We start from the raw sequence: 25281 nt of genomic DNA, 5'->3' as shown, positions 1-25281 counted from the left end.
AAAGAGTGTTTCAGGCTGGAAATCTCTGAAATCACAACCAATGCTGCCTAAATCTGGGAACTGGCAGGAATATGCACAACTGGGGAAGGATTTGTACTATATAGTAAGCACATGTGGCTTCCTCTGTGTCTCATAGGCACACTAGATGCTGCTGCACTTGTCAGTTTTAAAGTACTTCATCTTTATCATCATGCATCATTTCCAGAAGGGATGGCATCACCTCTAAACAGCAGCAGCTCTGATTATTAAAAGTAATATTTGATATTTAACTGCCTTGTATCAGATTTCATTGATCAGATTAATAATTGGAAAAATTTCATATCCCTGGAGAGGATCAGGACAAATCCTGAGGAAATATTTCATGCCTCTTACAGATGATGTTTAAGGAATTAAACGGTTCTGGAAATTCCTCAAATTCTGTGTGAACTTGCCTGAACATAAGGAAAAAAGGAGACTTAGGTATTGAAGGACACAGCATCTCCCATACTAAGGAAAACACTCCTGTTGGTGTTCAGTAGCTAGTTGGATAAGGCCTGAAATCAGTGTCTGAAACTTAATATTATAGAAAATTAAGATACGTGTTTACTAATTAAAGGATGTGTTACTGTGGGAATGTTGATGAAAGAGGTAAACCCCAACTCATTTGTCTTTTCTTAGCAAGGTAATGTAATTTTCTACTGATAAGCCAGAGGTGGTGCTGATTTAAAATTCTTTACCTTGAAACATCCATATCTGTCTAAAGTCTCAGAATTTTTTATGCAATTAAAATGGCCTTTAGGTTCAGTGCACTCAGGGAAGCAAAGACATAAATGTGGGGGGGGGTTGCTTTCAAGAAATTATGCATCTGCGAAGTAAAAACACAGAAGGTGAATAGTACTTTATTATGAAATAAATCCTCATTATCTAACAGTTGTGTAGCTGTCAATTCTCTTTCACGTGATCTATTCATAGGAAATCTTGTGTAGTCTCTAGCTTGATGGCTAAACTGAGGAAGTGTGTTCTGAAAGGTCAAGTAGTGAGCTGGATTGGGGGCTAGTTGAAGGGAAGAAGCCCGTGAGTTTTGATCAATGGGACAGAGTCCAGCTGGAGGCCTGTATCTCATGGAATCCCTCAGGGGTCAGTACTGGGACCAGTACTAGTCAATATATTTATTGATGACCTGGATGAGGGAATAGAGTATACAGTCAGAAAGTTTGCTGATGACACAAAACTGGGAGGAGTGGCTGACACACCAGAGGGCTGTGCTGCCATTCAGCAAGACCCAGACGGGTTGGAGATCTGGGCGGGGAGAAGTTTAATGAGATGTGACAAGGGCAAGTGTTGGGTCTTGCATCTGGGGAAGAACAACCTCAGGGACCAGTACAGGTTATATATGGGGACTGGCCTGTGTGAGAGCAACATAGGTGAGAGGGACCTGGGGGTCCTGGTGGACAGCAGAATGGCCATGGGCCAGCAATGTGCCCTCATGGCTAAGAAGGCCAATGGCATCCTGGGGTGTATTAGAAGGGGTGTGGTTAGGAGGTCAAGATAGGTCCTTCTCCCCCACTACTCTGCCCTGGTGAGACCACACCTGGAATATTGTGCCCAGTTCTGGGCCCCTCAGTTCAAGAAGGACATAGAACTCCTTGAAAGAGGCCAGCGTGGGGCCACCAAGAAGATTAAGGGAGTGGAACATTCTCCTTATGAGGACAGGCTGAGGGACCTGGGTCTCTTTAGCCTGGAGAAGAGGAGACTGAGGAGTGACCTTATTAGTGTTCATCAATATGTAAAGGGTGAGTCAGGGGGATGGAGCCAGACTCTTCTCAGTGATGGCCAGTGATAGGACAAGGGGCAATGGTTGCAAGATGGAGCATAGGAAGTTCCATGTGAAAAGAAGGAGGAATTTTTTCACTGTGAGGGTGACAGAGCACTGGAACAGGCTGCCCAGAGAGGTTGTGGAGTCTCCTTCTCTGGAGACATTCAAAATCCACCCGAATGCATTCCTGTGTGATTTAGTCTGGGTGATCGTGTTCTGGCAGGGGGTTTGGACTAGATGATCTTTCGAGCTACTTTCCAACTCCTGATGTTCTGTGATTCTGTGAAATTGCAGTCCAAATAAAATACTATTTTGTCTGAATTTTATATCGTCTTCCTTTCTATAATTATTATGGATCTCAGATGATCAAGTCATTTCTATATATGGAATCACACAATCATTCAGTTTGGAAAAGCCCTTAAAGATCACCAGGTTCAACCATAAACCTAGCACTGCCAAGTCCTAGCACTAAACCATGTCCCCGGGCACCACATCTACACGCCTTCTAAATACCTCCTGGGATGGTGACTCAACCACTTCCCTGGGCAGCCTGTTCCAGTGCTTGACAACCCTGTGGGAGAAGAAATAATACCCAATCTAAACCTCCCCTGGGGCAACTTGAGGCCATTTCATCTTGTCCTATTGCTTGTTAATTTGCAGAAGTAACTCCCACCTGGCTACAACCTCCTTTCAGATAGTTGTAGAGAGCAATAAGGTCTCCCCTTAGCCTCCTTTTCTCCAGGCTAAACAACCCCAGTTCTCTCAGCCACCTCTCATAAGACTTGTGCTCTAGGCCCTTCACCAGTTTCACTGTTTTTATTTATACACATTCCAGCACCTCAATGTCTTTCTTGTAGTGAAGGGCCCAAAACTGAACACAGTACATCTGCAGACCAATGTCATACACAGCTATGGTTGATGTTCTAATGTTGGGGTAAAACCATTACAAATTGTGCCACACTGCAACTCTGAAAATTTAAAATTTAAATTAAATTTTTCATTTGTGAAAAGTTTTGTTCTGTTAATTTTAACTTGGTAGAAAATGTGAATCTATAGATAAACTACAGTAAAATACATTGTTGTAATTTACAAAGTGTAAATTCAAAAGGTCACTGCAACATCTATTGTACTAAATTATCATTCTTTTCTGGTTTTAGTGTTTTTCATATACTTTACAAGTGTATCTACTGCCCAGACTACTGACTGTCTGCACTTGAGAGAGCAATGCATAAAAACCACTAACGGATGTAAGAGTGTTTGGAATGTTGTTGAAGATGTCTGCAATATTTCAGGTAATTCTTCATGGTGTACACAGCTTTATTTTGAATTACTGAATGGTTGCATATTCACAGTTTATCATAACATTGCTGTCATAACCTAATTAAGTCAGTGAGTTTTTAAAGAGAAAAGGACATCAAGAGACAGTCAACTTCTGAAATCCTTGACAATGGCCATTACTATTTTTCAGTAGCAGTTGTGTGATCTCTTCAATAAGGTGAAAAATGAAACTTATGAGCTATGAACATAGTCAGAGTCTGAACCACCTCAAGAAGTCATAATTCTGCAGAAATTATGCTCCTATGTGATCCTGATAAACAAAGCTAATATGCAGCTGCAAAGATGTTCCAACCTTACTTTCCACAATTCAAAGGAGTTGATCTGCCCCCTCCTTGGCAGTGTCCAAGGCAAGGTTGGATGGGGCTTTGGGCAACCTGGTCTAGTGGAAGGTGTCCCTGCTCATGGCAAGGGGATGGAACTAGACGATCTGTGAGGTTGCTTCCAACCCAAACCATTCTGTGGTTTTACAATGTCACAAGGTGCCCAAAGCAATGTAGTAGTTACTTGGAATGATTTTGAAATATTGCATTAGAATAAGAAAGAAAACCAAATAAAGCACACCTCAAAGAAAGTGGTGTTGTAAGGAGGCGTGTTGCATTTTTTCAGTGAATAATACCTACATGTCAGAATGATTCACTTGCAGGGAGTGATTGTACAGTAAAGAGCAGGTTATGATGTGACTAAGCATCCTTGAATTGTTAAACGGATTCTGACATAAATGCAAGCAGAAAATAAGTTTCTCTCTCTGCTTACTGCACTGCCAACACTTGATGTATCATTTACAAGTATGTTTTAAGTGGGGAAAGACTAGGTATTGCATGTTCGACCTGAAACTCATTTTAATCTCTGCTGTCATTCAGATGGAAATGTTCCTTTCTCCAAAGGCCTATTATCTTCTTGAAGAAATCTTCAGTATCAGTCACCATCTCTCTCTTTAAATCCCTCCAAGACCTGGCAGTTACATGTTGAGCATTCACTTGCTGGGTGCTGTGAACAGGGAAGAGAGAAGAGGGGCAGTACCTTATGGTAGTGTCATTAGATGAAGCTGGTAATGACAGCTTTGTGAACTGATAAACATCAAGGCCATTGGTCTGCCAAGCCTACATCAGTACTAGCAAATAAAATGGGCCAGGGACTATTTTCTAGCCCCAAATTCAACTGTCATGAGACAGCGTATATCCATACAACTAAAATGTCTAACTCCTATGCTACCTGCACAAAACTGTGCTTTGAGAGTGACTCCAGCCCCATGCTACTTTTACAGTCTAGCTGGTTCAGTCCAGACTGGGTACCACACAGAAATGCAGTGGTATAGACACAGCCACTTGCCATTAGCCTAGCCCACGCCTTGTTCCTCTTCGTAAATGCAGCCAATGGTATTTAGGTACAGAACTGCCATTTCTAGCAACTTTATTCTATGAGGCAGGTTCTCCTTCAGTGGGAATCAGAGGTGTCTGTAACTCCATGGAAACCTCCTTTCTCCTTATATTGACATTATTTGAACAAAACCAGCCATGTCCTGATGCCATAATCTGTTCTGAGCCTCAGCTGCAGCAGAGTTCATAAAGTGAATATTCCTCTGTCTGTCTTGATGTTGGACAGAGCCTCATGTTTGTTATGTGCGGGAAGCCAGGCAGCAGAAGATGCTGTCTGACTTCACGATCACTAGCCCATTGCTAGAACATTCACCTGCAGTGCAAGCTACCTGAATGCCTCTGTCTGTGTGATTTATTGCAGAGATCTGAACATAAGGGTCTCAAGTCACAAGGCAGTATTTAAAATAATTACAGCAGAAAATCCTCTGAGAGGTCCTTCTTAAGTGTGTCCTATTCCAGATAGAGATCTGTTTTGCAGAGAATAGCTGAATACTTTTAAAAACAGACACAGTAAATGAAAAATACATGATAACCTAATGGTTACAACAGTCCCCAAAGGAAATGGGTTGCAGCTCATGTTCTATTGAGTTTTTAAATATTTTATGTGAAGTGGAACAGTTTTTAAAGATATGGCTGATGTTTGAAACAAAAGTATTTGAATATGCAGTACTTTCAGGCTCAAGACAGTGACTTAAAAATGAGCTCTCTAGAACCAAACCTCCTCCCCAAAACCAAAGATGGTGATTTGCTTCTCTCACATCATTCACAAAGGCACTAGCACCAAGACTACTTGACATTAAGATCAGTATATGTAGTGTAGCCTGATCTTTATCATGCTCTGCCATCAGGTGGAGTGGGCCAGCATGAAGATTTCTGTGGATTTATTGCATTTTCCCCTAAAAGGCCATTTCCCTCACTTACTGTCCTATGTGCTTATTCACAGATATTAATTGCATTTGTAAGAGGGTCAGAGAAACCTTCTGAAAAGATATTCTTCTTGTGATTGCTTGTTTGGTTTTGCATCTGTATTTTTCCTTAGGACAATAGCCGTTGGCAAGGACTATCCAGCATCTCAGGGCAATCAGATCTTGTCTTGGGTCTAGGACAAATTATTCTAAATGTTCTTATTAGGTGCCATGACCCCAGAGGGTGTAAACCCACAGTCAGGCAGCTGATGGCACCTCTCAGAGAGCCCACAGAAATAGTAACAGAAAATTTGCCAGCAGCAAAATTATTAAGAATAATATTATACTGTCCATCAGATGTAGTTTAAATATGCAAGACTAAAAACTTCATGGAAGAGTTGTAGGAATGGAAATGGCATGTCAGTGCTGAGCACAACCATGTGAGCTGGAGGCAATAGACAATGGGGTAAATACCCCTTTTGCTAGTTTCTTTATGTAAAACTCAACTACAAACATACTCTGTGCTATGAATTCAATAACTAAGTCCCTTAGACTGTAACTTCCAAGTTAAATATGCACATTATCAAGGTCTCCATCTTCTGTTCTTCAGAGCAGGTCTGGGAACACTCTCCAGATGACTAAGTCACCCCTTCCTCTGTCAAACTGTCCATCACGGCTCCCTTTACTACTACAACAGCATTTTCAGAGTCTCAGTTTATAGTCCTCTGAGTCCAATCCTTTTTTCACTTCCTCTTCTTTGCCAAGATACAGTTGGGGGAAGAAAAAAAAGAAGAATGGTAGTGAAAATGTCTATGAGGCTGCTTCTAGGTCAGGATAGAAACGATTGATGGAATCAAAAGTTTTCACTTTGAAAATGTCAAAACCAATTCAATACTGCAGAATGAAGATTTTAAGGTATGGAGCTTTCTGTTTGGGGTTTTTGTTTGGTTGTTTTTTTCCTTCCCTTATTTCACTGAAAAAATTAGAAATTTCTGAGCTCTGATTTAACCATGAATATACATTGCCTTAATTTGTCAGAACTGGAAGCATCTGGGTTCAAAAGAAAAAAAAATAATCTCAGATTACTTTAATATTAAGGCATCACATTTTAATTATATTCAGAAGAGTACATTTCTTTTAGAATAACAGAATCACTGAGCTTGGAAGGCACCTCTGGAGACCTTAGTCCAAACCCCGTCCTCAAACGGGTTCAACTGAAGGCTGTCTTCTAGGACTGTGTCCAGTTGTACTCTGGGTATATACAATGATGGAGGCATCAGAATCCCTCTGGGCAACCTGTTAGACCATCATTATATTTGAAAAAAAGGTTTTTTCTGACCTTTAAATGTAATTTCTTGTACTTCGGTGTGTACCTCTTGTCCTGTCACTGGATATCACTGAGAAGTCTGTCCCTGCCTCTTACTCACTCCCCTCCCATCAGGTATTTACACACATGGGTATGTGTATTGGTACACCCCTGAGCTTTCTCTCCTCCAGGCTGAGGAATCCCAGCTCTTTCAGTCTCTCCTTGTTGGACAGATGGTCCAGTTCATTAATCACATCTGTAGCACTTTGCAGGAGCCATATATGTGTGTGTGTGTGTGCGTGTCCCTCTTGTCCTCAGGAGCCCAGCACTGGACACAGCACTCCAAATGTGGTCTCACCAGCACTACAGGAGGAAGCCCAGTGCTCTCCTCTGCACTCTTCAGATGTAATTCCCAGAGAGATCACTGAAGAGCTGACTGTGCAAGAACAGAGATTATCACCCTGGAAGTGTCAGCTTCTACTCTGTCATGCTTCTATCTGTGCTCCCATGTACATAAATTATGTACACATAAATAAATTGAATTATGAATAAAGGCTGCCAAGAATTAGGTCAGAGAGCTTTTTTTGCAAATGCCTGGGAAGCATACATATAACCTAAAATACATGACCTAGAACTAATCAGTGGTAAAGCAACAATAATTGAAAACCAGCAATAAAATCTTTTCTGCTGTTCATCACAGCTGAATCAACACAGTGTATAAACAGACTGATACTGATAACAGGTTATTTCTACACAGCTTTCAAGAGGCCAGACAAGGGAACCCCATAAATCCGATGTGCTTCCTGATTCTGTCTATGCCCTTCATGTTCCTAGCCCCACAACCCAGCCTCTGGCTGTCAGCTGCTGTGATTCAGCGCAGCGTGTTCGCCACGCACGGGGCCGCTCTGAACACATCCCCTGTACCTGACTCCTAACCACAACACGGCATGAAAACACATAAGTGAGGCTGGGGTGCTGCATAAAAATATACCAGGATTTTCTTATTCCAGGAGTTTCTTATTCTCCTACCTCTATTAACCTCCACCCTTGAAGTGTCCTCAGGATCTTGGAGAAGAGTCTTAAATTTTGTAAATTATCTAATTTTTTACACTAGCCCCTCCTGGTCTTTGTTGCTCTTTTTCTAACCCTGAAATTCTTATATTATCCCTTGCTCACTTGATAAAATATAGAGCAGAATTTCCATCCACCCACCTCTATGCACCTCCATAGTTCCCTTGTCACTGCATACTTTCCACCCTTTTTTTTATGGTCAGGGAGTGTCCTATGTTTGTTACCTTCAAGTAGATCTCCTGAGCTCCTTGGATACCAGAAAAAGAAAGAAATTTAAGGTCTAAGGGTCAGGCTCATACTCTGCTTCTAAAAATGCAGAAGGCAAATTGGAGATGGAGTAGGAGAGGTACAGGCAAGCCCAGGCACTATCACTTCCTCCTTCACTGAGGGGGGAGGTGAAGTGGGAGCAGAGTCTGGGAAGTGCAGGTCTTGCTAGACTGTGACATCCCCCTGTAGCAGTGCAGATTTTGATATATCCCCAAACCCCCCTTAGTCAGCAACAGCACCTAGAGAAAGGGCAATCCAGGCACCATTTGAAAAGGGATCTTAGAATGGCAGAAGAGGGATGTGCACTCTGGGACAGCTTACACTCCTTCCTTCAGGCACAGGCAAAATGCACGTTTCCTCTTGCAGGCCTTCCCCTGCACTGCTTTCCATTGCTATTTGTGTCAACAACTTATAAACGACATCAAAACTCTAATCAGATTAGAGCTTGTCCGTGGCGCAGTGACACTCGGCTGCTGGCCTCGCGCGGTCTGTGCTGCTGTACGCTGCTCGCTGGGGAAGCAGCGAGGCGGGAAGCCAGGCGTCACCGCTGGCAGGGCAGAGACAATAGCAAACGTGCTAAGATTAAAGCCGATCCTCGTGACCAGCCTGCATCTCGTGAGGCACATACTCCTTATCTTACATATTGTGATATCCTTAGTATCTATTAGACAAAGAGAGGAAATGTGGTGGTTTGGGGAGCCACATACCTGTTTTGATGAAGTAGACCATGGCTTTCACAAAGTAAAACTTCCCTAAATAGTATGATACTGATTTTACCTAACTTTTCTAAGTAACTAACTTGTAACTTTCTTAAGTAACAATAAGTAGTGAAATACTTTTAAAGCCTTTTAGCCCATAAAGTAGAGGGTTGAATGATTTACCTTTGAAACCACAGACTAGTACTTACTTTTTAATTTTACACATACAAGGAATATATGATCTGGCAGCCTGTGTGAGTGTTTTTGTCTTTGAGTCCAAGTGCACCACAAGCAACAGGCTTGAAACTGGACTGGAAAACTAAGGTATCCCTCTAATTTTTATTATTAAAAAAAATAAAGATCAGAATGTTCTGGGACCACTTTATATTTGTTGTCATTGTCAAACAGGGCAGTGAAGCTGTTCTGTAGGGTAGCATATCCAAATGGCCAGGTATCTGTAGGCTCTTGCCATCCTCATGTGAGTGAGGGACCCAAACCAGAGCTGACATCCCTCAGGATGGTGTTAAAATCACCATTATCACAGGCTGTGCTGGTCCTCCCACACCTCCTCTTACTTCGTTATGTGAGTTCCCATCCCCGTACCAGGAACCTCATTTCTACACAGGACCAAGAGTGTCTCAGTGCCTGCATTCAGGATGTGCCCCTCGACTCCTGTGCACCTTTTTAGGCTGGTCTTTGTGCCCCAACTACCTAGAATACATACCTGGGTATGAGTTTAAGGTTTTGTGTATTTTGGAAATGAGAACAGAAACAGAAATTCTGGCAATGGGTCAGATCAAACAAAAGAAGGCAATATTGTACTCACAATATTATTTCATCAGTCTGGATATTATTTAAAATTTATTATTACAGGTTTTCAAACAAAACTAAGTTCAAACCATCTTCTCTTGGCAAAACATATTATTTTTGTGCTTGAATTGTTTTATGTAACCATGTCCCTTAAGTGCTCATAAACATTAACAACGTTATAATTTTAACGGTGAGTTCTAGGTAATAGATGCAAGGCAGAAGATGCTATTGGATGTAACAGGATCATCCAGGTCCTGGCTGACGAATACCCAGAATTTAAAAACTGTGTCTGCACTACAGATGATTTCTGTAGCATCGCAACTTTGCTTGGGAAACAGTGCAGCATTAATAAAGGTAACTCAAAGTTTTAATTATGAAGAGCAAAAAAGAAACACATAAGTTTCTAACCCTCATTTTAGCTGGATTCAAGTTTCTCTGCATACTTCTCAAGTCTGGTAATTCTCCCCCAAAATTAGTTTCATCTTCTCTGTGATATTCATGCTCCAACATGCATACACAGAAGCAATTCTGTATCTGCTTTGAAATAAAGAAAACAAACAAAATGCATGCAAGAAATTCAAATGGTTTCTAAAGCTCTTGTGCAATCCAGTGGAAAGCAAGATTGGAAGTACGATCTGTGCTGTGATCTACTTGTTGCCAAAGGAGGCTTGTGTGCAACTGGATCTGTATTGTGTGTATAGAGGACCACATCCAGGCACCTTACGATTGGGAGTGTGGGTGTCACATCTGTGTCACAATGTGGTACAGGAACATCTTCCCTACAACTAGGGGAGGTTACTGGATATGGGAAACACAGTCATTGTATTCATAAAGCTGTACATAATGCCTATAAAATGCATCCTTTTTAAAAATCTATTGTAATCAATGGGCACAGATCAATTTATTTATTTATTTGTTTGTTTGCTTGTTTTATTATCCTGAGGACTCTTTTCGCTTCATAATGCCTATCTCTATAACTGAGAATTACTTGGTGCATGTAAGGCTTGCAGTTTCTCATCCAGTGTCTCCTGGACTAATAAAGCTGACATAAAAGAGGTAAAATCAGCCAGGGAATGACAGACTGGGAAGTGAGACCCAAGGTTGATTTCTCCACTGATCCAGCATCAATCAGTGTACATCATACAGTAGTAGAATATATGGCTTTATTGCAGGGCAAATAATAGCATTCTGACGGGTTACTCTCTGCCCTGAACAAGAAAAGTGGGTATCTAAAACGTGATGTTGATGTTGATGTCACTGGAACAGTTGGTTTTGCTTCTAGAAAACCTAAGTAACTTTTTATTTTTTTTCTGATAAAGATTACATTTCTCAGCAGTTTATCAAGAAGTTTTGATGGAGTTAAACTAGTGTAAGGTTTACCTACAGATAATAGTTTATGGCGTTGGTGGGTACTTCCAGGAGTAATTCTCTGTGTCTAACTTAAATGACTATTTTAGGTAATAAATAAACCATCTTCTGGAAATGCCATTCTCTATGTACAAATCATTAATTGAATTAAGTCAATAATTCATGTTATGTCCAATTCGAGGCGGTTAAAATCATGGGAGATGAATCCCCTGATGCAGTGATTTTAATGAGGATTTCTTGAATTACTGTTAGTAGCTGAATTGTTAAAGTAGGCTGTGTTGTACAGCTGCCAGGACACAGTAAGCATGAGGAAGATTCATTAGTCTGCAAGACTAATTCTTATGTGCTTACATACAGCCCCAAAGGAAACTGGGGTTGTTTCATCCTTTTTATTGCTTTAAGACAGTTATCCTGTTCCTGAGTTTGTTTTGAGCAGACCAGTGACGTTGCTCCATCTTCCATTTAATTTATACCTTTGCTTGTCCTTACTTGTACAGAATATTTGGAAGCTTCCTCAAGATCAGAAACTGAGCTGGGTTTTAGGCAACACCGAACCCCCAAAGACCACAGATACCCCGAAAAATCAGACAAGAACTGCAGCATTGCAAAACAGCGCTGCCGGGAGGACCCGTACTGCTTTCTCCTGTACAGGAGCTTCCAGCGAGCGTGCCAGGCAGACGCAGCCAAATGCAGGCTCCCCGTGGCCAGCCAGGGGTGTTTGTCAGCGTGGAGAGAGCTGAGGAAAACAGTGCTGGGAGATTGCAAGTGCTCAGAGCCACTTCAGATGAGATGCACTAAAATATGGAAGGGAATATTTAACAACCCTTGTCTGCAAAACTATGAAGAGACCCAAGCTTCAGCAGCTCATGAAAATGATGATGGTGGTGATGATGATGACGATGATGATAAAAATGAGGACACCATCACAGGTTAGTGGTATTCCAGCAATCTGAATGCTTTCATACATAACAATAATGTGCATAAGGCTGTGAAAAAGGTTTTCTCAATCATTTGCGGTTTAACATTGAACACAGGATCATTTTAAGAGGTTTATTTAGTTGTGAATGAATAATCTGATAGCAAAACCGTAGCCTGAGTGCAAAACTTACTGCTCTTAAGCATGTTAATTTGATACAACCTGATGCAAATCAGTCCCTTTTAGAATTACACAAAAACTAGAAACAACATCAGACCAATAGCAATAATTTTCTAATAGCAAGAATTGTCTGCCTGCCTTGACTTTAGATCATGACAAGCAGTTAGCTGAGCTTGAAAAGTGGGTGCACTAATGAACACATTAAGGCCTCTGGCCTTTATTTATTCAGAAGAAATCTTTATACTCTGCTGAGCAGCTCTAAAAACTCTTCTTGAATTTGCAGGGTTTATAATTATGTAAACAACATTATCAGCAGCCATCGATAAACTACGCTTTCACCCCAAAACTTATGAATATATGCAACAGGGATATCAGTTTGTTAATAAACTGGCAGCTCCAATTTGGTCAAGCTAATTTGTTTTATTCTTGTTTATTTTTACTAATGGCACTATGCCAACAACACAGCCAATACTTCAAACTTAAAAACTAAGCTAAGACAGGGTTTATCACTTACACCTGTATCTGTATATTTTTTCTAGACAATATTAGTACAGAAACAAAATTACAGTGGAGTTTGTCTGCTCTCTCCAAACAAGGTAAGTCTGAATTTACTTATGAAACCTAATGATGGGTTTTAGCTCTGTTTTCAGGTAGTATGCAATGAATCTTGATTAAAATTAAGACTTTTCATTCATATTAGGTAGTAACTAGATCAAGCATATTTCCAGTGAAGCTACTGAGTAGATAAAAATTCCCAAAATGTCAGCTATCAGTCCTGATCCTGATAAATTTACAGAGGCAAGTCTCATCCCATAAAACATTTTAGAGTCAGAATTAGTTCGATCTTATCAGAAGGTTTATAGTATAGGCTAGAAATACCTAAACAAGCTTTAAAAGCACAGAAATGTAATTTGTATTCTTTTCTCCATTACTCATTACATAGCCTAGCATAAGACTGCATGCCAGCAGGTATCCACTAGCCACTAGCTTCCAGAAACTGTTAGATACCCCGAAGAAACTTGCCAGTTTTCATTTTTCTTTCCCTTATTTATCTGGCAGGGGCAGAAACTTGCAGGGAAGTTATTTATGAGGGCCAAGCAGTGTAGGGGAGGAATATGAATATCACACACACAATGTGCTTAAAAGAGGACATGCTGGATCAGAGTTTTTTGGAGTCAAACTTGTATTTAGTGGGGATATTGCAGGCAGGATGAATACCAATGATCTCTTGAGAAAGGTTCTTTTGAGATTTCATTTTGAAAACTGTTATTCTTTTTAGCATACACAGCAAACAGAACCTGTTTGGATGTGAACAAGGAGTGTGTCGAAGATGAAGTATGTAACAAACAGTTGTCCATGTACCTTAAGGTTTGTTCAGCAAATAGGAAGTGCAACATGGAAGAGTGTCAAGCAGCCATCAGTTTCTTCTATAGAAACATGCCTTTTGACGTTGCCCAAATGATGACATTTTGTGATTGTACCCATCCTGATGAGTCCTGCCATAGGGCGAAAGAACTTCTCCATGGCAAGCCCTGTGCAATTACTGCAGTTCCACCCCCATCATGCCTGGATGTAATCCACATGTGTGAACAGGACGAACTGTGCAGGTATGTAGAAGAAAGATTTTGCCCAGTAATGTGCTTTGGAATATGAATTGACCGTACAGTTTATATAGATATATGCCATACATCTCACCTATAACAAAATTATTTTCTACACTGTACATCCTGTATATCTTTACTTGGGTTTGACATCTTCACAGGTGTCTGCATCAACTCTGGTAATTCCACAAATAAACTGAAAAGTTTCATTTTCAGAAAGGTCTGGAATCTACTGTGGACTTTTCTTCCACCTGTTTGGTGACATTTAGCACCATTTCTGCTGGACAAACTATGATGTGGCATTCTTTCATTACCACCTTCTTCAGATGGCACCTGCCAGTCTGCACCTTTGCCCTCCAGCAGTTTGCACAAATTGTGCAGCAGACCAGACAGTTTGTTTGGTTAAAGTAATTACCTCTTCCACTGCAGAGTCTGACCCTTCATACCCAGTGGCCATACTACTGGCTCATTCAGAAAACTTTTGCCTTATTCTTTTTGTCTCAAGCATACTGGTACTTGAAAAAGGCTGCTCTGAAACATGCACAGACCACCAAACTCATCAAGAATAACGTGGCTTTCAGATTGTATTTTACTTTTAGAAAACACGCTACAGGATTAGCCCATATTCATCATTCTACTTAATTGCCACAATTTACGGGTGGTCAACTGGCCCACTTTGGTTTTCAGAGTAGTCACCAGTTCCCTTGTGGATTAGACCTGAATTTTACCTCAAAGCTGTACTCAAATTAACCTTTAGTCCACAAACCAGGAGGCCAAGAGATGCTTTCAGATCTGTGCAGACTATTCAGATTGACGTCAGTGGGAATTGCCCCTTTTTATGTCAAGAACTGGGCTACAAATGCATGGCTGTGCATGTGCATGCGTACACATGTCATGCCATAATGGAGACTTGCTGAATTACCCATTATTCTGGGAACATTAATGTTTCCTGGCACTGAGAATAAGTGGATATAATTAGCAAAATTAGTCTGTGAATTATGACTAGCCATATCTATAAATCAGGAGGCGAATAAAAATAATTCCATTAGCACAGAGGTGGCATCTGCTTTGAAACCTTTCCTCATGTAATGAAACTATTCACAATAATGTCCTAGCCCATCTTGTAACAGTCCATGCTTTTCCATGTGACCTGCTTGCAATGGCCACACATTATCAACAGTAAATTAATAATCTACTTTTATGATTAAGGAAAACATGTTTTAATATATTAACATACAGCACACAACAGTTTACCTTTATCATCCACTAACATTTAATGTGATAAATTGGTTTCTAATTATTATCTACAGATTTCCTAGTTAACTTTTAATAGATGCTTCCTATTGCTATACATAGTGTTTTAAAGGCTAATTTTATTCCAGCCTAGGAGCCAAAAACCTGAAATCGTTTGAGATTATTGAGCTGGGAAACAAGTTAATTCTTCTCATAGCTTATATCTGCTATCAACTAATCTTCAAGGTCAACTAAATTACTTCTTTTATTTTTCCCAAGCTTTGGACTTTTTGCATTTTGTTAGAATTCAGGGTAGGAAGGATTGCCATTGTTAATTGTATATTAATTCTTCCTTCACACTGCCCAACAAACTGATCCACTGGAACAGCACCTGGTGTGGTTTCACTGTGATGACTGGTCTACTCCCCCATACTGCATTTCTTCTCTGAGGATCTGAGACTGTTGGTATTCATACTGATTTTTGGTCAACCCTGGGGAAATCTCCACAGGTGCTGATTAGAAGTGCAGTTGCTTTTTCTCAAAAACTTTTCCAGTAAAACCAAGTTTTTCTTCAAACTACAATTTTACACATTTCACTTTAACCAATGAGGTGCAAATCAGAGCAGAATGTAGGTCAGGTATCACAGAACATTGTGATTTTTAAGAAGTGTGAAGATTTTTTTTTCTGAAGAGTTTTTAAACTATTATTGTATGCTGCTTGCTTTATTTTTTATTTCCCACCAGGAAAAAATACACAATTTTTCGGTCCAAGTGTTGGAGACACGTGACAAAAAAATGCTACGATGATGAAGCTTGTCTAGAAACTTTAATCAAGGATGACATGCCCTGCTCTGCAAACACTGATTGCAAAGCAGCCTACGTTAGCAACTGGGGCACGATGCTGCGGGTGGAGTGTACCTGCCAGAATTTACCCCCCGTGGAGCAGCCTCTGTGCCAGCTCTTCCATCACATGCTTCACAGCAAATCCTGCTTCAGTGAGCTGCGTGAGTAACACACCAAACTTCTTAAAAAAATCCGATTTTGAGTATCAAAATGCCAATTTACACAAAATCTTTATTATATCTTTGCTACTACTGATTTCAGTGAGATTTTTATTTTGCTAATTAAATCCTCTTAGGGTATACTTGTTAATGGATCATATCCTATGCCAATCATCTTCTATAGGTAATAATACAACCTAGCTTGGGAGAGGTAACTAAATCTAAAGATTTCAATGAAAAGCACTGACTATTTCATCTTTCCATCTGATGGACTGTCTTTTTAAAAACATGTACCAATTGCATGCATGCATTTCATTCAATGGATTAGCTTGGGGTTGATTTTTTTAATTTTAGTGGCCCAAATGTTACCACTGATTAGGCTGTAATTTTTTTCTTGTCACTCAAAGCCTACCCAGAAATTAAAATCAAGTTGCTGAAACACTGCCCTTAAGTTTAGTTAATCGCTACTAAATCTCAGACTGAGAAAAGATTAAAAATCATACAACAACTCCCCTGGAAAAGTGATACCATAGCACGCTTAGATTTGAGGCTACTGGCAGTGATTTTGCTGATGAATGTTATTTTTTTGTTTACTTGCTTCACGGATGTATTTAATGGGCTAAATGAGTGATCACATCATTGTGTTAGTTACTCTTTACCTACAAAGCAAAAAGATGACCCTCACGTCATAATAATCAAATAATTGCTCATGAGCTTTTGCCATTCCCTGAAGCAATCTCAGGATAAAATGTTGAGTGATTTTTTTTTGTTATGGAAACTTCCCCAGCCTAACTGGGATAGAAGAACAGAAGCTTGCTTGCTCCTGTGGTGCAACAAATTCCTGCTAGTTAAACAAAACCGGTCTGGGTCCTTAGGCCCAGTAAAGGATTGGCACCTACTTTACAGAACATTTGCAGTCTTGTGAACTTTGATAGCACTTTTTTTCTAGATGTCTAACTGTAATGCAGCTAAACTGAAGGAGGAGATGATTATGGGTTTGATTGTAAGGCACGGTGTTAAATGCCATTATCTGCCTGACAGTTCAGAGACAGTTAGCTCTCTGTCCTTCAATCCCTTTTACTAATTCATTCAGCTGCGGTGTGTGAACTTTGGGCAATTTTCACTCTTACAGTGGTAATGATTTTCAACATAGAAGCCTTTTGAATAGGCAATTGCCAGGGCTAAGCAAAAGGGACCTAGAACTGGTGTAAACAGACCCACAAGTGGTGTTTACACCATCACATCTTCCTACTCTGGTACGGCACTGCCTTGCTGCAAGTGTTTGATTGTGGGGCTGTGTTTACAGGACTAAAGTTTGCTGTAGTCCCAGCAAAAAGTGAGAACCGTCAGGAACCAGCTAGTATATGAGGCAGAAGCACAGCGTGCGTGGATGTAGTGTCACCACACTGTAGTGCCAATGTAGTGTCACAACAGGAAGCAAAAATGGCAATGAATAAAAGTAAAAAGTTACATTCCCAAAATATTTTAACTCTGGGTTGGACTTTTGGATCTCACAGAAAAATTACATCACTGGGAGCTTTGCTCCATTGCTACTTGGACAATGTTTGAGGCTGTAAACATGAACCTTTGTCATACTGCTTTCATTCCTCAAGGGAATAAAAATTTCCCAGCACTTACAATTATTGTGAGTGACCATGCATAGTCTTCCATGGTTTAGCCTCTGGCTCGGTAAATTATTGTTTTTAGGTAAACTTTTTTTTCTTTCAACACAAGACACATATTTTCAGACACACTCATGAAGTCATGCCCAGTAAGAGGACCAGCCTTTGGGAAAGAGTTGACTGAGGTCTAGCAATTCATTTGGAGAACAAATTTTGCCTTTTGGAAATGGCCTCAAATTGCTACCCATTTCTCATCACTTCTATATTAGTTTGGTGGGCCCTATTCTAAAATAGTTTATGTGAAAAGAGAATGAAAACCGTCCTGAGGCAGATGGTATTTTTAAAGCATCTTTCTCCCTTATAAGGCAAATTATAGAGGAGGTTTGAGATGTTAAAGGAAGAGCTGTCATTCACTCATTCACCTTGTTTGTCAAGTATCAGCAAACAATATTTTTAAATAGCTGCCTTTATAAATTCTGTGACTTTTATCAAAACACCAAACAACAATATTCACTTAAATTATTATTTTAATGTGATATTTTGAATGGATATTTTCTTTCCAATATTCAGGTCAAATTTCCATTAAGAAGGAAAGTTTTCATTGGGTAAATACGGAAATGCCAGGAGAAAAGCTTCCCAGAGCACAGCTCCATTCTTCTTCAATTAATGGTGAGTTTGGGCAAACCACTCCATGATTTTAGTAGTAAATCTCTCTTCTGTGTGACAGGCAAGGCTAAAGGTTGGGTCCCTTGTGTGGGCTCAGGCAAGCGAGCTCCACCTGTTGCACCCCCATTCAACATGATGTGGAAAAATCTCTCCACCTGTTTGGCTTAGCTTATATAACCACAAAATAAAGATAATGAGACTGAATGAATTTCTGTGGTAAGTGGTTTTGAAATAGATGCCTCACAATCACTATATTATAATGGGGGGAAATTAAGCTATTAAGCCCGCCAGAGCCCAACTCTCTGTACAGTCATTAGAGAGTAGTAGTCATAATGTATAATACAAATTATTAGCTTTGATGTCACACCTACTTCTCTTCTATCTCTCTTGACTGTTTGTGCCATAGTAGTTACAACAACAAAATTAGTAAGCCACAGTAAGTGGTCTGAGAAGGGGCTTGTGTTACACTCCATCAGATTTTACCTTCTCATGCAATTGTGGATCATGCTATCCCACAGGCTGAAGAGCTGCCTCTGCTTTTATTTACATGCATTTACAGCAGGCAATTAAGTGAAATAACTTTAAATTATATTGAATTAATATATTTTTTCTCCTGGTTAAAAATTATATTAATTTCATATTTTTTGAAGGACATGGTTACAAAGTGAGAACACTAAAGAGCTTAATGCACAAGTATCAACTCTGCGGAGAATGACCTTGTCCTACCGTGTGTGGGGCAGATGACAATACTCCAGACATTGCTACGAATTAGTTCCCAGAACTGTTCCATACTGAACACCTTTAACAGTGCAAAAACAATTCAAGCTTTGCGTACAGTACAAAATGAAGGGACTTCTACCACCTCCATCCTTCAGTTATTGCTGAAGTGGGCAACATGGGAAGTATAAAAACTAGATTCATAGGAATGGGATTCCTGAGACCTGTATGTGAATAATTAAACATTCAGCTGTAATTTTAGCATTAAAATTGCAATTAAAATTGTGCATGTCATCCAAGTGCTCCATGTAGCCAGAGCAGAATGTCAGGGACCCTCAAGAGGAAGATTAATCCCACCTTTTCAGACTTTCTTTGCTGGAAGTGTCTGCTTCTCTTTACCAGCTACAGAGAGAGTCTGAATCTCTAGCTGAACTGAGACTCTAGAAAAATAAAAAGAATGCTGACCAGCCTAAACCATACAATAAAATATTCCTTCTATTGGACCTGTCATGTATACTATATGTGAACTCTTTAAGCTATAAATGTCTCATAGGAAGCCAGGTCATGGAGTAAAATCTGATTCTGGGTATCTACCTGATGATAGAAACCATATTGCAAATTGTTTCGTAAATCCCACTGCCAAAAATCTACCCCAGCATCCCAGATTCATATCCTAGTAAATGTGCATTACTCAGGCTGCAAAGGGAGTTATCATCTTTACAAAATATTTAACTTTAGTGAAAACAAATCCCAAGAAGAATCCCAGGGTGTAGAGGCAAAATAGTTAAGTTGTCAAATATGGCCTTTTGTGTGTATGAAGATATTTGAAGATATTTGCTTCTTGGCTATTTTCTGCTTGGAAAGCAGGAGATAAAATTTGCCAGTGTCTTGTCCTGACATCAAAATCTCAGAATAATCCTTTAATTAGCTTGTCATTGAAAGATACAGGGTGTCATTCACCAACTCAAACTAATGACTATCTACAGATGAACATGCTCAGAAGAAACTTGGTATTTCTTCAACATATTCTTAATTTTATGACTCAAAAAACCCCACTGCTTAAAAACCAGTAAGATTTCTCCATTTTGTTCAGTGGCATTGTGAATCATGCCACTGGAGAAGATTTGTTTTAATAAAAGGAGTCTTTCACAATAAATAATAAATCTAAGCATATATATTCATATATATATTTGCAACTAAACCTATATCATGTTCAGTTGGCTGAATATTATTCCAGCTTTTGGCGTAGCCATATGATAACAGGTTTCTAAAAATGTTGAGAATTACACACATACCACAGAATGGTACAGGCCAACCCAGCTGCCAATACCCAGCTAACAAGATGTGATGCAAGCAGAGTCCAAACCATATAAAAGTTAATGAGACTCCTGCTGCAAGCTTAGATGGGGGCCAGAACGTTATGACCTATTGGAAACAACAGCAAAAAGTGATAAAACAAGCAAAAATTCTCCAAACTTCAAAAATGTTGTTATTGCCTACCTAGTTATACCCTAGTTATAGCCTGGTTTTGAATTTATCCTATGCAAATTATCTCCATGATTTTACAGATTCACATAATTTAAAAGATTGCTTTCCACACTTTAATTTGAAAAATTATTCATGTGTGAAGATAAGCATTTACTTTCATCAGCATAGAGCTTTGGAGTTGAAGTACTTTTTGGCTGGAAGAGTGAGCTAGAAATACAGAATTCTTATCCTGTTCATTGAGATACAATAAAATTGGACTTGACCCAAAAATTTTGAAATTAATCTCATTTTGTGTTAAACTTTAGAGTTATCATATATTTCCTACTGAGGAGTTTTGCCATGCTGAGAATCTAGATAAACAAGTAATTGGCAGGGTTTATCTATAATTATACCAGCTGCTCTGGGAACTGAGATTAGTTCAGCTCCAGCGACTTTAATTTGTAAGGTATGAAACAATGTCAATCTGATTGTTTTATGAATGTAGGAAAAAGCCTGTGACAAGCTGCGGGTAGCCAAGAAACCTCTGAGCACCGGCCATACTCATCCGTCTGATGAATATTCACAGCCATTTCACTATGTATGCATAAGCAGGTAGATTTACACAAGAGTGCAATCCCACTAATTGTTCCAGCTGCTGAGCGCACAGCCATCCTCTACTGAACTTCATCATTGGAAATGCCCGTGAGCCTATGTAGACAGCTCTTGCTGGTGCTTCAGCGGTACCTGCAGCCCCAGTTGTTGTGTCTCTCTGGTTTGCAGCCCATCCTAGGACAGGCAAGACATGCCTCATGCAGTTGCAGTAGCCCTGCTGTAGACCTTTCCCAAGCTGAGCGTGTCCATGAACTTCTCATGACTAGAGGCCACCACAATAAGACACAGCAGCCTGCCCAGTGCCTTGTAGCTGTTTCCCTTGCAATGGAAATGACTGCTCCTCACTTGCATCAATTCACTCTCTGAAACATCTGGAAACATCTCATATTTTAGCCACCTCCTACTATAAGTCCTTAGACACAGCGTGTGCCTTTCTTTCTCCATGGTACATGCAGATATCAGTAACCCTTTCTCCACCTAGTCAGAGAACCCAAACCAGGCTTGCTCTTCTGCACCTCGGTCACTCAGAGTACTGAAATATGGACAGCTGTTTCTTAGAAGAGTGATGACATAGGCATGTTGTGTACATTACTTTTGTTAACACTTCAACTATAGGAAATAATTCTAACTTTCTGTCATGTTTTTAACGCTTGCGATGGATCTATCTGCACTCTGCAGGCTGGACAGTTGGATTTGATGATCTTAAGGGTCTTTTCCTACCTAAATGATACAATGATTCCAGTGAACTGCTAATGGGCACAGAGCATGAGAGCTAACATTCTTCACTGATCCAGAACTACAAGCTGCCTAATATCAGTTGTCTGATTAGAGCACTGTTTTTTAAGCCTTAACTGGTTGTTAGAACATGTTCAGATGATCAATGCCATGCATACAGAGATCAAAATGGGATAATACAGCCCGTAATGTCATACAGAAACAGAAATGTGGATTCTGGAAAGGTTTGGGGTGAACAGAGACAAAACATCATGGCTATATTTCTTGATTTCCCTAGTGCTATTTCACATTTTGAGAACTGATTTGATATAGATTAATAGCGAAAATTGCTATTAAATATCCTTTGGATTTTTGTGGCTACATGTGCTTATAAAGAAACACATACCCCAACATCATTTTAAGGGAAGATGAAGAAGCACGTTCAAGTAGTTAAACCACAAAGGATATATAAAATGAAGAACTAGCTCTTCAGCCACAAAACTGTGCCCTCTCCTACCCATACAAAGTCTGTCCTTTCTCAGAAAGTAGGAAGAAATATATGGTTCTAGTATGGTCTCATCGTTAACATCTTTCTTGTCTTCCCCATAAAACTAAAAATGTTATAAGCAACGTCTCTTTTACCAGAAATTACTTTACCAAAAAAAAAAACCAAAACCATTTTATAAGATGTTTATAAAAAATAGAACATTCTGATTTTGTTTCATCATTTCACAGTGTTTTGTTCTATCAAAATTCAATACTTGTCCCAATTTTTAAAGAAAAATTTATTATTAATTATTTTTTAAGAAAAATATTATCTATGACTGCTGCTCCTAAAAACTTTCCTAGTCTTGTGGTAAGTAACATACTACAAAAACTTCATTTTGCCTTAAATCTGTGTGAACCTCACTTTCCGCTTCAGAAGGGTAGGAAGCACTTGTACCTACAGCTCTCCCTGCTAGTTTTTTACTGAGTGTACAGTTAAGATACAGAAACTGAAAAAAACCCCAACCCACCTAAAAATTATTCTTTTCCTAAAAAGCATCGTCTTACAGAAATGGAGCCAACTGCTGATCTGTTTTTTAACATATTAGCAGTCCTGCACTGAGACTGACACACCTTGCTCCTCTTCCTTCAAAGATTCACCGCATGAAATATCTTCCAGTCGTGTGCTGCGCGAAGCGGTGCCTTCAGCCTGTACAACTTGTGAAGGTTCAATCGTTGCTTTCCCTTCTTTTTATTGGAAAACTTGGCTTTTGGATAGCTTTCTGAGAAAAAGCAAGCATCGTCACAGGATAAAAACCAGGCAGGTCCAACCTCCTGCTCAGCTCTTGCCCATCGCTTGCTTCATGCAGAACACATATTCACTCTCTCTTGCTGGAGCTGCTCCAGTATCGGTACCGCCCGTGCTTGCATTACACCATGCACCACATCTGTTGCACGTACAATGGATGCAGAAGTGTTTTGCTCAGGGTCTGTGTGTGCACATGTGCAAACACAAACACACAGAAGACACACTGATTCAGAGACCAGAGCTGGGCCTTGTCACGGCCCGGATAATCGGTCCAGTGACCGTGCCGGGACTCATGCCTTCATCTTGTGAACCTTTCACTGACTATGTAAAGTGGAGCACCTTGGGAACGGTTAAGTCCCTCTGTATTTGAGTTCTTGTATGAAAAAAGCTAACTTAATTGCATAAACATGACACGATCAGTGCAACAGGAAAGTAACGGAAGGGTCTCATGTTTGTAAGTCTGGATTTGACTTCGCTTGTCAAGTCATCTAACCTCCACACCTCTCCATCCCAGGTCCAGGGCTTCTGTTACATTCTTAACTGAAACTTTTCCTTCAGAATGTTTGATCAAAACTGATGGATTCATTCCTCCAGAAAAAAATATGTTTCTATTCATTTGGAAAACAGAAGTTGAAACAAATCCCAGTTTTTCAACAGTTTGAATTTTTAGCACATAAACCGCCTAAGTGACTTTTTGGTGAGAAGCCTAGGAGAAAGAGGAAACTCCATGGGCATGGGGCCCAGAAACACAGTGTTAGGTCCCATTTTACAATAACTTGATTCTAGATTAAGTGTTGCTACAGACTGCAATTATGGTAATATGCAAAAAAAGGTAAGTAAAAGCCAGGCCTCCTCTGCTACGCAGAATAAAATTAACACCTTAAAATCACTCCAAAACCAGAGTACCAGATTGTTCCCCTGGAGCTGAGTAAAAAGGTACTGCTATGCAAATGAAGTGCTGTTGGAGGTGGTATTTGTTAGAAGGGGTCTGGTGAAGGAAGAGCTCTTCCTACCTTGGGCAGACTATCGAGGTCCTTATCCTCCTTTTAATTACTTTTGTCAGAATTGATAGCTAATTTGGCTTACCTATGTATGTGTTCCAATGCAGACCTCAAATCTGATTCTTATTACTGAAGAAGTAAATGCTTCTTGTCTGCTTTCTGATTTTTCACTCTTAGGTGAAACAGTCTACATTATTGCCTATTCCTCCTGCATCATTCTCATCCTAGGAATAGTCCTGTTGACTCTCCTAAAGATCAGGTAATTTAATAAGGATATTAATCATCGGTTCAAGTAAAAATGGAAAAGCAGAAAATAAAATCTTTTGACTTAGTTAAGAGGTTGGCACTGTGATTGTCTTTAAAAACAGTCCAGTGTGCCCCAGCAATGGAAAGAACTGACATTGTGGGTGTCAGCAGGGAGGAGTGAAATACGATGCGTATCTACAATGCCCTCCGTTCATGCAGAGATCCCAGGCTTCAGGAGGTTTCATTTCCTGTCCCATGGCAGGGGAAGGTGAAATCTGAATGCAGAAATTCAGTGAGGCTACCTTCCTAGCCCTGTAGCAGGCAGAGGTAATGCAGAAAGGAAATGAGAATATTCAGCGTTATAACATATTTAGAAATGGAATCGTGAATGCTGCTATTGTAGTTAATATTCTTGCCAAATGCCACTTTTGCTGATAGGATTCTGTAAACATTTCCCCACACACAGTATGAGAAACTGCCCATACACCAGTGCTTGGTAAGAAAACAGAAATGTGCATTCACTTAGTCAAATGAACGTGGCCTTTTCTTAAATGATACATTTTCTTGGACCAAATTAAATGGCCAGATTTCAAGAATTACACTGTCAGATGATAGGTAACAGAACATGATGTAGCAGGAGCTATATATAGTGGGAGGGATATTGAGTCAAATTTCATTATTAAATTCAGGGGCAGATCAAAGAGAAATCATGCAGAAAAATGCAAAAGGCAAGTCAAGGATATATGGGAACAGGGGCTTTCTCTTTAGGTTTGCAGTTACAGGAATATCAGTATATAAATAAAACTCAGATTAAAGAATATAAGCGATGGAAGAAAGAACAGTACATTAATAACAGTGAAGGGAATTATTTTATACCACTGTGTTCATCATAAAAAGAGGGGAATTTTGCCACTGATTTCAATTAAGCCGAAGTTCAAAAAAAAGCTGTACAGTTTATTGTTAATTACATGCACATTCTTTGTTTTCAGAGCCTGCAGAACAAAACATGAGTCAAGAAGTCCCTCGCCAGACCATTCTTCTGAAACATTTATGGTCCATTATAAAAGTCACAGATGA

The 25281-nt window shown here is 39.8% G+C and overlaps 1 protein-coding gene across 1 annotated transcript; it reads left to right on the top strand.

Annotated features, from left to right (window-relative positions):
- Positions 1 to 596: 596 nt before the first annotated feature.
- Positions 597 to 25281, top strand: GFRAL (GDNF family receptor alpha like; the record flags this gene model as incomplete). The annotated part of the gene is made up of 10 exons (XM_084261162.1): positions 597 to 627; positions 2953 to 3087; positions 9762 to 9920; positions 11432 to 11863; positions 12570 to 12626; positions 13310 to 13637; positions 15609 to 15868; positions 18058 to 18156; positions 24136 to 24217; positions 25194 to 25281. 10 exons carry the CDS (start codon positions 597 to 599, stop codon positions 25279 to 25281), a joined length of 1671 nt encoding a protein of 556 aa, XP_084117288.1.

This window comes from Gallinula chloropus, assembly GCF_964237585.1.
Source record: "Gallinula chloropus genome assembly, chromosome: 3".
Lineage (NCBI taxonomy): Eukaryota > Metazoa > Chordata > Aves > Gruiformes > Rallidae > Gallinula > Gallinula chloropus.
The sequence above is the reverse complement of the archived record's forward strand: the minus strand, read 5'-3'. Positions and strand labels throughout refer to the sequence as shown.